The following is a 12963-nucleotide window of genomic DNA, read 5'->3' on the forward strand; positions in this document are numbered from 1 at the left end:
ATGTGAAATTAAGATAAAACTTTTAAATCTATTCGATTTAGTTCTTAAAGAAATTATTTCTCATTCGACGGATACTTTGTAAGGAGAAATTTTATGAACCGTACGTTTCGTATGATAAATAAATAATGCTGATGAAATGTTGAAGATTTTAAAAATCCATGTTGCAATTTTATAAATTTTCAATTGTTGTCTTCTATTATATGATAATCAAAACATTTCCAGTCGCGAGATTTTTTCTATTATGTGAAATATGTTTTATTCGAAGTATTTTTATTTAAACATAATTTCTAAGCGCTGTAAACTCATGCAGTACGTTACGAGCTCGTCTCGAGCCTTTGCCAAAGTGCGGGTCAATCATAGCGAGCTTTAAGTATTAATGGCTCGTCACTATAATGAATCGTATCTGATTTTAGCGTCTCATATACTTAGAATGCTTTCATAACTTTTCACAGTGTAGAAGCCTTTTAGACTGAAGGTTTTTAGCCCACGGATAAGGTGTTCTTAAGAAGATTTTCTTTACATTAAAAACACTCTTATAATTTAAATTCTTTTTTTTTACGAATGCCTTGAACATTCGAATAGCAATTTCAAAAGAAATAAATGTGTATGATACAAATTTGAGTAATGATCATTCAATGTATTATTACTTGACAAAACATTTTGTGGGTGAAGTCATTCCAGTGGCTTATTATATATTCTTCTGAATATGAATCCTGAGCCATTCATCACTCGTGAGTTATCCTTAATAAGGTACGACTTTGTGATTTCTGGCCTTTCCTTTTGTCCGCCATATTCCAACATCACACAAGCCATATTCGCACATTACAGATTCTCAGATCTCTGACCTCTATATTAGATGGATATTGTGATTTCATATTGCTTTGTCAGCAGAATGTAGGGTTTATTTCTATGAACAAATATATTTTTTAATATTCTGTTGATTGAAAAGGTTTTTTTTTTATTGTGAGGTATTTAATGAAGGAATTTATATTCGTTTTTTGCAATTTATGTCTTAAATTTCGTTACCATATTTAATGTTCTCGATGTTATAACATAACTAGCAGATTAATATTTATTATATAGTGGTTTATTTTAACAACTTCAAGAAATACATGTATTATTTTAAATAATAAATGCTCATCGGAACTTTGCTTGAAATATAAAAAAATATCACCATTAATAAATAATACTTGGAATATTTTCCTTTTAAATATAGATTTATCTTAAAGGATTCCTACGTTAGATTTATGATTTCCTGACCTTCTCGACTCTTCCGTGGTATTGACAGATATTTAAAAATTGTAGGTTTCACTTTGATAAAATTGTGCTAGCTTCTATATTTAAACATGTATTTTATTTTATTTTTTAAATTTCATTTTCTCTATCGAGCCCTCTTATTTTAATTTTAAAAGTGAAATTTAAAAAACAAAAATGAAATTTAAACAACAAAATAAAACAGTCGCTTAGCACTTAAAAAGTATGTGCATAAAACGTATTTTTATTAAAAAAAACCTTATTTGATTTTATATGTCGTTACATCGTCTGGAATAATAAAAGCTGATATTGGTCGTTGTTAATGTTTCAAATGTCCTAAAATGTTTTCAGCACTTATAAGTTGTTTGGAGTTTAGCTTGGAAACTATCAAAAGATTATTACTTATGGGATGTCTCATCTTGCTTGCTCAGGGTTACCTTGCTCTGTTGTTTTATAAAATCATACCTCTTATAAATTGAGAACACACGTATTTATATTATAACGTCTTAATAAAATTTTAATTCTGTATAAAAAATAATATGACGACATAAATATTTGTTACCTATATCTATAATTTTCTTTTATGGATTAATACTTTCTAAAAATATACTGAAATTACATAGCAATTTAAATTTTAAGACATGCTAATGACATGTCTTCATAATTGTTCTTTTTTTAAAATTGTAATGAAATTGAAGTCAATTAATACATTAAAATAATAATAAATTTAATAACATTAAAACCTTCAGTATTTAATTTATTTCTACTCAACCATTAATAATTTTTTTTTTAATATTTATACATAGCTATATTATCCGCGAGGCACACGATCAAATGAGATTATAATCATATTGTGTTCAATCGAAATCACACGGGGTCTATATCAATACAATTAAACGTTAATATTTGCATTTAATTAATTAAAATATTACTCACAAATACATACATGAAGAAAATCAAATATTGGTTTCATTTAATCATTACATTAATAACACTATAAATAATCAATGGATTAATATTTATTAATGTCCTATTATTAATAAAAAAAAATATTTTGAAGGGTTTCCTGTTACATTTTCTGATCTAAAACCATGTTAGTATAACTTTTCCATTACATCAACTGTATATCAGGTTAATTTGTGAAACAAAGTAAATTTATATACTGTTGAGAATAAATTATTATTTATATGAAATAATTTATATTTTTGTACGACAGTGAATATAAATTTAATTAATGTTTCTTTCTTGACAATATTTATGGTATATAGCAAGATACTTGAGTTTCGAGCGGATTGATTCAAAATACGAAGCTTCATCGGGCTGATGAGATGAAGCGTAAAATGAGTTATTCGCATCACCGCCCCGGCCCTCTGCCAACAGCATGGAACAACTCCTGTCTTCCTGAAATGTACAGAGACTTAGCAAAGGCAAACTTCTTAGGTAGCTCCACTGTAAACTTGTTTTCATTACCCAAACTTATTGGAAGGATTCCAATATTTTTCGTCTCGTTGCATTTCGGGTGCAGCCAAGCCAAGTGTTTTTATTGTTATCGACAGGAATATTTTCCGCTTAAAATTCTCTAATACACTGAAGTTGTAGTGAAGATTTAAAAAATGTTTTAACTTTTCCGAACGAGAATGTTCAATCCATTTTTTCAGGTTTGTTTTTTGTCTGGAATAAATTCATTTTAAAAAAATGCTTTTGACATATCTTTTAAATTTATTTGTGCGTCTATAATTTAATTGGAGACATTTTTTTAGAATATTTAAATGTTTATCACTAATTACAAGCTTTCATGGCGCAGATTTTTTTTATATTATTATAAGGTTCCATAGTGATAATAAAAGAAAAATAACAAATCAAGCGGATAATGGGCGCAGGACGTATTATATAAAGACATACGATTTCCGCATCCATTTCTAAATTTCCTTAACGGTAGTTTTTGTTGGGGATAAAGGGAAAATTTATTACCACATTGTCATGGTCGGGGGAAACAATAGTTGACGACGATTCAATAACATAAAAATACACTGACATTTTACTGGACCTTCCCCATCAACGATCTTTGTGGTCGAAACTGTTACCCTTTTAGTTTAATTGTTTATTTTCTAACACAATATTTGCATAATAAAATCTAATATTATTATAAAAAAGAATTTTTTTTATTTGAATAGAAACGTATTGAACAAGTTGCAGTAAAAATAATAATGCTTAATAAAACCAAAAGTGAATCATGAATATTAGCGCATAGGCTCGAACAAGTATTGATATAATGTTCAGTGTTTTCAATGACAGAACTAACAAACTCACTTTGAGAGCACTTCATTGAATAGTGAATCCCAAAAGGGGAAAATGTATTAAAACGGACACTTGTTGGTCCTAATGTAAAGCCTCTTGCTAATAATTTGCATTTCATTCAAAGGATGGGCGTTGTAACATCGTTTGGTGATTTGTTGTACCTGCCTTATAAATTAATCCGAAAGCCTTAAGTACAAAATTACTAGTTTGACGATCCAATTAATAGCTTATTTAGTTTAAATCTTTATTATTATATAAATAAAGTTACATCTTGTTGCTATATTTAAAAGACCTATGTTAGTTTAGATGTTTCTTTTTCGAGCAACTGGAAAATTAACAACGAACATAATGTTGGTAGTATTTTATACTTTTGCTGCCGTGCTAACAATAACTAATGTTAGAGTTTCAGCGAAACCAGTATTAAATTGAACTTTCCAAAGAAAACAGTTAAAGTGTAATATATTTGAAACAAAGTTACTTTTACGAAATATAATCTGCACTTTTAAGTACAATGCCTTCGGAGTTTACTATTTTCAACTGTGTAATATTTTAAAAGTGAACAATAGAATGTATTTAGAAAATTAAATGAACTTCCCTGAAAATATACCTTCGCAGTGACGAAAGTAAATTATTTAAAAGTCAAGAGTGTTACCTTAAGCGAAATAAAATTGCCACCATTACGGTAAGAAATAGTACATTTTCCTGGCTTTTAACGGCGACTCGAGGATACACTAACGTCGTTTAGACGAATTTTACTATTTTAAAGTAAATATAGTAGTATGAATTTAGATATATTACGTATCTAGTAATTATGCAAACCAACAAGTCAAAGTCAAAAAATATATTAACAAAGCTTTTAAAAACAGTGGTAGCCTGAATCATTCTTCATGTTTATTGACGATGGCAGGCTTCCACAACTTTTAACAATAGGTGTTGCCTTCCGCTTTGGGTTTTGTATCTATGTACAATAGATTGAACGAATAGTCTTGTTGTACTAATTAATTTGCTTATTCATTCAGTGAGAGAACGGTGAATATAACTGAATGCCTTTAGCCATAGGAAACGGTAATTGCATTGGATGTAATTTTGAAAGGACATCCTTGGTTTAGAAAAATCCTTTCGTTATAAAACGCTTTTTCTTTTAACGTTTTATTGACAGATAGGTGTTCCAAGAGATAAAAAGTGTAGAACTTGTCACGTTTTTATCGCAAAAACTATTGAAAATGAATACTTAGTCTTTCTCAAGCTAACTTATTTTTTTCGTGAATAAAAGTTTAGGGAATATTTTGCAACTTTCTGTAGTAAGTATAAATGATTACTTTAAGTTGCGAAATAGTTTAATAGGTCTACTAAAATGCATGGGTTGGATTATAGTTTAACAAATGAAATAGTATATATTTTATAGAACTCTTAAGAGTATTTAATTTAATGAAAGCCATTAGTATTTGTCCATAATGCAGCAAAATGAAAATGAAATAATGCAATGTTAAAGCATTGGGCTGTAACTATCTTTCTGTAATAAAGGAAATGTATTTTTAAGTCGACGCCGTCTCGTCTTCGCCCGAGTTCGCTCAATTAAGTTCGAATCTGATGACGCACTACAAAAAGTAATTAATAAGTTAAGTGCTTATAAGTGCACAGTGTGTTTAAATTCAGCTGTGAATAAGTAGTAGCAATTTATGAGAACAAATTACATAAGAGGCACATTGTGAGAGCTTACTTTGCTGTTTTTGCGAGTTCTTTTACTAATTACAACGAGACGTCGAAAATAATAAATATAATACTACATAAAGCTTTGACATATATTCGGTGTCTGAGGCACTTATGGCCATGCATATACAGAAAGTATATGTATAATGTGTAGTATATTTCGTCATTTTGTAACAATAAGCTCTATTTGCAAATGAAATGGGAAATAAATATTGCTTGGTTTTAAAACTGGTAGAGCTTCAAACAATTCAACATTACTCTTCAAAGGTGACAGATAACGGCAAACTTCTTCAATATTGCTTCTATAATTTCTCAAGGGGTCTTACTTACGAACAATGGCATATACATATGTATGTTTTGAAAGGATTACATCATCTTAGTAACTTGTATTTGTATAACGCGATGAATACGTACAAATCTTGTCAAATTTCATATCATATGTTTAGATATACAGAATGTTAATTAAGTTGGAAGCAAATACAGACTGTCAAAGAGTAAATACGTTTAATTAATAGCGCGGCCGTGTGTTAGAATTAACGCGATCTTGTCATGTGCAAAATAGAAATGCTCCGGGCCTTTTTAAAGACTGCTATAATAGATTTACTATTATATAGAAACTTTGACTTGTACTGTGCTATTTAATTTACCACTTTATGGAATTATTTGATTTAAAAGTTTCATTGTAAAGATATCCTTATAGTGTTTTTGGACTTATAGGACTTGACTAATAATTAGTTTTTGTACTAATATTTATAATAATATGGTATTAGAAACATCCTGTATTTATATTATCTATCTGCATTTATATAGGTGTAAAATTATTATATCTGTATTTGTATTGGTATATAAAGAAAAACCTTCAGTTTACCTTAATAATGAACTCAATTTCTTAATTTCGAACAGCCTAACCTTAGCCAATTAAGAAAGTTAATTAAATTTTGTTATAAAAAAATGTATATTACGTAAGAAAGTTTATAAGAAAAGTAAGTAAATTACAAAGAAAAGTAAGAATTGGAATTATCTTCTGAACAGTCACACTAAAAATAATGCCTTGACATAAATAATACCTCCCTCTGAAATTATAATAATCCCCTATTCAAAAACCAACCAACCATTTTTGTCCAAACATTTACCAATCGTAAATATCATTCATGTTTATGAATTTATAAAGTTAAAACATATCATCCCTAAAGATAAGGAAAGACAGATTGTCTATTTTGTTTTATGATAATTATAATATTAATGTTTCTAATTAAATTCACTATAAAAAGTTTAGCTTAAAACAAATTCAACGCACGAAAGTAGCGAAGACTAAATTTTAATTAAAATGATTATATATTTACATGTATAAAAAACGATAACTTAATTAAATTAGTGTGAGTTTGTGTAAAGTGTCATCAAAGTTTCACAAAACATGAGTACAAATTATCTGTGAACATTGAGTATTGTTCAAATCCGATTAGCATATATTATTTCGTATTCTTTAGACAGCTTTAATAAGGCGTTACAAGAAGCCAGACAGGTAGACGGTAGTTCCGGCTGGGAGCCAATAAATCACGTAACTACTCGGTATTGCGAAACGGTCCATACTCTGATTAATGTACCAGATTTGACCGCATCTAAAGGATTTATTGTAACTAAATAACATAAACAATATCAGTAACTTATTCTTTTAATGCTTCCAATGGATTTTTGCTAAAAGTAAACATCATGGTCACCGAAACGTCGGTGCTTACATTGCATAATATATCATGCGTTCATTATATATAAGGATTTTTTTTGTTCAAATATGTATTTTTATATCAAAAACTATTATATCAATGCAATAATTACGATTAACATAAGCTATGTTTATTAAAAACTTCATACTTTTTTGATAATTTCAAATGTGTTCACATATGAATTGCACCCTTTACAATCATGATAAAAGGAAACTTTTCAACTCCGTCTGAAAAATATTACCCATTTTATGTTTAATCTTGTGTAAATGCTATACGTACAGCATTTGTAAATAGAATTCTTCGTTTAACAACATTGTTTGCATGGTGTATTGGAATATTTCAAAGTACGAGAGAAAACTTTAAGTTCTTGTTTGTTGTATGTTTTATATTAATGAAATTGGTAATATGTAAAATGATATTTTATCCACAAACGATATTATTTCATTGAAATAATTTGTTTGATAGAAAAAACACAAAGAAACATAATAAAATGTGTACTGTTATAGAGAGAAGAATTAAAGAATGTTGTTAATTGTGTGTTAATAAAGCTGAAATGTAGCTTTTGAAACTATTGTAAATTGTCATTATTTATTATAGTAAAAAGTAGTTTAATTCAACTGAAAGAAGCGAATGTTTTCAAGCAATTTTTGTAGTGTAGAATTTTATCACATAAAGTATCTTTTACTTTTTGCCGAAAATAATTTGATAAGAAAATTTTACGAAAAAGTATAAGTGAGTTGAAGACGGGAATATCTGAATAGCTTTTATTCAATTCATAAATTTGTGTTCAACTCAAAAAATTTACTTCATATTTATTTATCCCTTAGTAATAATCATCGCTTGTTTTTAAGTGTAAATACTGATTGTAATATTTGAAGAATTGTATTACGTAATGTCTTATATATATCATATTTACACAAGACTCACATTAAGGATTTTATTACTTTAATCTATTAAAAGTTTCATTTAGTTGTTTTTTGCAATGAAATAATGTGTTTAATTTACGACATTATATATTTTGAATAAATTTTTTGCTTGTAAATATAATATAATGGACAATATTTTCATATATTAATAATTCTAATGTTGTAAAGAGTACAATAAAATTAACCAAGGGTCGAAGTGTTTCGTGATGCTGTCGTTAATTCACAGCTCCAATTAAGGCTCGTTAGAAGCATCGCTCTTGTTCGTCATCTGTTGAATTGGACATAAAACATCTATTAAAGTCATTAAAACGTCACTCATTAATTGAAATAAATTCATCAATGATACATGTTCACTAGATGTTGTGTTTGATAACTAGAATCTAACTATTATAGCATCATCGACTCAATTTTAAAGATATCAAAGTCCTTGAAAGCCTTGTTGCGGTATCAATAAACATATAAAGCTCCTTCTGGTCTTTAAAGCCTTCAGATTATTACAAGTAAGATGACGAATACTTTGTTTTAATGCCAATTTACAGTAGTCATTATTCAATTCAAGATATACTTATGTTTTATAACAATATATTTATACAATATTCTTTATTGTCTTGTTTATGGAATAACGTAAATGATTAAATGTGAATGTTTTAAATCAGACGCTCGAAGGAACTTGCTGGGATTAAAGTTGTGCAATTTCTTGAGGACGGCTTTCGAAAGTTTCGTCTTTGTCATGCAAGAAAAAGATGAAGATCTTTCGCCTCCTTAAGAAAAAATAACGCTTTGATCTCGGTACGAAACGGTACTCCTTATTTCTTTTGCCTTATGTTATTTTTTGGGTGAATTGAAACGCCATTGTCTTAATTAAAAACAATGGCAATTTTTTTAAATGATTTGTCTTTAGGCTCTATTTCAGATGCTATAAGAATTCAAGTTAACTACATTACGTTTCTAAGTTCAGTAATATGACCGTAAGGTGTCATTTTTTGAACAAAATCTCGTAGTTCATAAAGACATTTACGTAAATTGTTAGAAAATTGTGTGATATGAATATAATTACATACATTGGGTATGTATGGAAGCAGTTTCTTTTGTTTAGAAATGTGATTATGCAGAAGCCAATTGTTACAGCTTTATGACAGTCAAAGCAAAATAACACTCGTCGCTGACATTCTTAAAAAATTTCGACATTTATATCGCTCAAAGCACCCTCACATTGTAATGCTTTTGAAAATGCGGTTTCGCTTTGTGTACGAGTCCGACTTGACTTGCTTTCTATTTTACAAATGATTAATAATAATGAAATTTTTTAGTTCACTAAGCCATGCCATAAAAATATGTTGATATAGTTTGCATGAATCACATGCTGGCGATAAAGAAGTTCAATTTAGAAGAATATTTACGAAATCTATCCTTTAAGTCCTCACGAGTTGTCGCTTTCCCAACAAATTAATTATTAATCAATTAGCTGAAAAATAAAAAGTATTTACAAAACATTACAAAAAACGCTTTTCTTAGTTCAAATATCTTTTAAAAACATTTTCTACAATTGCTGAATTTTTTCAATGCACTGTTAACTAGAATTTTATCCTGCTTTCCTCAAATGAACATTTTGAATAAAAGATATATTCTCTAACTAAAAAGTTCAAAACATTATAATCTGTTTATTTTATTTAATAATGCTTCTTTTGTCTTGTTATTCTGTTCAACATGTAAAATAAAAACAACGTGATAAAAGATTCTATGTAAGGAAGGGTCATCAAAAGTTATCTTTATATACAGTGATTAAAAAAATCTTATGTTGCTAATTCTAAATGTTTTTAGGTTTGAATTTCATTATTCTTTAATTTATATATGAATTAATTTCATTTACTGTAGCAAAAAGGAAGCAGGGTACAGTTTATCCCAACATAATATCCGAGCGAAAAATACTACGTCCACGGTCATATACTGGAAGAATATAAATATGATTACTCATATAAATAATAAAAGAATACATAAAATGTAAAAACAAAGGCAATGAGAATATGTTCATACAATTAATTTTAGGCCAGTAGGTAATTAGATCGCAACTGGTGAAGTCTTTTGTATGAATATTATTAATAAATTCTTTGTTCAGTTTTGTGAGTAACCGATGTAATGTTTTTTTATGAATAACCGGCTTATATTTTCTGTAATATTCTTTATTTATTTTTGTGACATAATTTTATATGTGACCCTAATTAGTCACTGAAAACTTACACTTATAAAAACTGATCATTATGTGAACAGTTTAATTAGAGTTGTGTTCGGTTTATAGACGAAACGTATTTTTAAAAAAATACTAGCTTTTGATCATACTGTATATATATTATCATCAGTACAGATAAAATTAAATAAAAGAAAAATCAGTTACAAGTTTATAAGCGATTGTTTCGGATGTTATATTGTTGAATTTGTTGCGTTTAAAGTGCTAAAAATGAAAGCGATATATTTAGTTTTAGCGTTTTTTGTTTTGGAAGTGCATTCAATGTCCCTCGTGGGGCCGGTTGCGACATGGTACCGGCCATGCGGACTTGGAGCTGTGTTTTTTAAAAACCTTACTTCAAACTTTTGGCTCGCAAAAATAAATGTCAGTTTATATAATTTAGACAAAGCTAATATATCGATTCAATTCGAACAAGAAGTGCAGATTGTGGCGGTAAATATTTTTGTTTGTTTGCGTAAACATTTTTTTCTGAAAAAATAATTGAATCAGTTTTTTGTTTTCATATCCTACACATCTTTGCTTGTAAAATCATTTTTTTTTTGTATTTTAAAGTGAATTTTTCGATTCACAATCATATAATTTCTCATAAAGCTCAGGGCTAATTTCATAATCAGAGAAAAATAAAGTATTATTAAATAATTATGTTTTTTATGCAGGTCCCAATAAAGTCTTTAATCAAGTTTTATAAAAAGTCGAATACTTACACATTTAATTCGCTGGAAACGATTCCCAATGAATATAGTATTTATATGAAAATTGTCAACGGCTCCGGTACGGACATACCGAAAGTTTCAAGTATTAAATTGAATAATATGGTGCTGTGTAACGAAACTGTAAAGGTAAAATTTATTAATTTTTAATTTCTTTTAATTATATTTAAACATTTGAAAGAATTTAAGTCTGATTTAATTAGTTTGTATGTGTAGATTTTTCGGAACCTTTTTGATGATTTAAATATAGTACCTATAAGTATTAAATCTGCAATATTTTACTTTTAACATAAAAAGAAATGCATTATAGTGTGTCGATTTTCCAGAATACGGTAAATGTTAAGTCCTACAATGTTACTAAAGAAAATGACAACACCTTTAAATATATGTGCGGCCACCGGTCGTTAAAAAGCTCAGAAGTTAATCAAGTCATGGGAGATGCCAAGGCTGGTGACTGGCCCTGGCATGTAGCTATACTGATAAGGAGAGGAACAAAAAATCTTGCCAACTACCAATGTGGAGGAACTATTATTTCTAGTACCGCAATTCTTACTGGTACATAAGCTTTATTTAATTTTTTTTCTGTCCTGTTACATGCACTTGGTGAATAAATTATAACTCCACTTTTGTAAATATTATAAAACGTGTTTTACGTCGTTTTCTTCTTCCAGCCGGTCATTGTGTTTTCATAAATGGGACACGTATTGAAAGTGAAAAACTTGTAATCGAAGCTGGTGTGGTCGATCTCAGAGCAAAAGACCAAAAAGGAAAACAAACACTAAACGTAATTGGATTGCATTTTGGGTTTCATATACTTATATGCTTGTCATTACGCAATGAATTTTTTTTGTTCATGTTTTTTTGTGATGTTCTAATTCACGTCTATTATTTATAGGTTGACAAAGTGATTTTGCACCCCGAGTACAGTATAGAACACGCAAGTTCAGATCTCGCTATTCTTGTGGTCAATAAACTACGGTACACTGAATATGTCCAACCAATTTGTATTTGGGGGCCAGTGTATGACAAAGTAACGCTCTTTGGGCGGACAGCTATGGTAATATATGTGTAAAGTAATAATTTATGGTTTACCTCTTCATATTTCTATTGAAAGTCTTAAGTAAGCATGTATTTAGAACATTCAGATTAACTTATATTGTTTCTTGCAAATAGATTACTGGGTTTGGAACAACAGAAAACGACGTACTTTCAAACACTCTCAGATCTGCGTACACTACTATACAAAATGACACCACTTGCATTGCGTTCAACCAAAATTTATATTCAAAATTGCTAAATGAATTCACATTTTGTGCTGGTTTAGGACCCGAAGTTGGTGAGTTTCTACTTCATCTAAATAAAACATTTTTTGTAGAAACCCTGCATCTATATGTATAAAAAATAAAGCAAGCTCATATAGTGATTTTTCATAACAACTGATATCAATAACTTTATGTATGTGCTGATGGATATTTTTCTTTGTCAAGAGGCTGATGTTGATGTTATTATATTCACACAAGTTCAACTTTGGAAATGGCATAGAATTAACCATATATTTTTTAATTTTAGGAGTGAATCCTCGCAACGGGGATAGTGGGGGAGGCTTAACGGTACCAGTGGTGCGAGCTGACAACAAAGTGACCTGGTTTCTACGAGGTGTTCTGTCCAAATGTGGCTTACCTACTGGTCACAAATTATGCTCTCCTAATTTTTACGTAGTTTACACAGATGTTGCTCCTCATTACGGCTGGATATACCATAATGCGGGATTATATTTTTCAAGTAACATCATTTATTGATGTTATAGGTTAGGATACCTTACTTAAAAATAAGACTTTTCCTTTAAACTAACCTTAATATAATTTAGTAATTAATTATTTTCTTAAACACACACACACACGTCACAATAGACTAGGGTTATATTAATATTTGGTAGTATTGTATAAAATATTAAAATATTAAATAAGTGGTCGAAATATAAACGGTTTTTAATTGGATTTAAATATGATTTTTTTCAAAAACCCATATATGTTTTTATTTCTCTAAACGTTTGGTCCCATTCAAACTCTTTTTAATTCTAATTTATTACTTGTGTATGT

At 28.8% G+C, this 12963-nt stretch overlaps 1 protein-coding gene across 1 annotated transcript; it reads left to right on the forward strand.

Moving 5' to 3' along the window:
- The first annotated feature begins 10183 nt into the window (after window positions 1-10183).
- Window positions 10184-12846, forward strand: LOC116767108 (serine protease gd-like). Its single transcript, XM_032657287.2, has 7 exons — window positions 10184-10586; window positions 10811-10993; window positions 11191-11419; window positions 11536-11648; window positions 11760-11921; window positions 12038-12200; window positions 12434-12846. Exons 1-7 carry the CDS (start codon window positions 10365-10367, stop codon window positions 12661-12663), a joined length of 1302 nt encoding a protein of 433 aa, XP_032513178.2. The 5' UTR covers window positions 10184-10364; the 3' UTR covers window positions 12664-12846.
- Window positions 12847-12963: the final 117 nt, after the last annotated feature.

Source organism: Danaus plexippus, chromosome 10, assembly GCF_018135715.1.
Source record: "Danaus plexippus chromosome 10, MEX_DaPlex, whole genome shotgun sequence".
NCBI lineage: Eukaryota > Metazoa > Arthropoda > Insecta > Lepidoptera > Nymphalidae > Danaus > Danaus plexippus.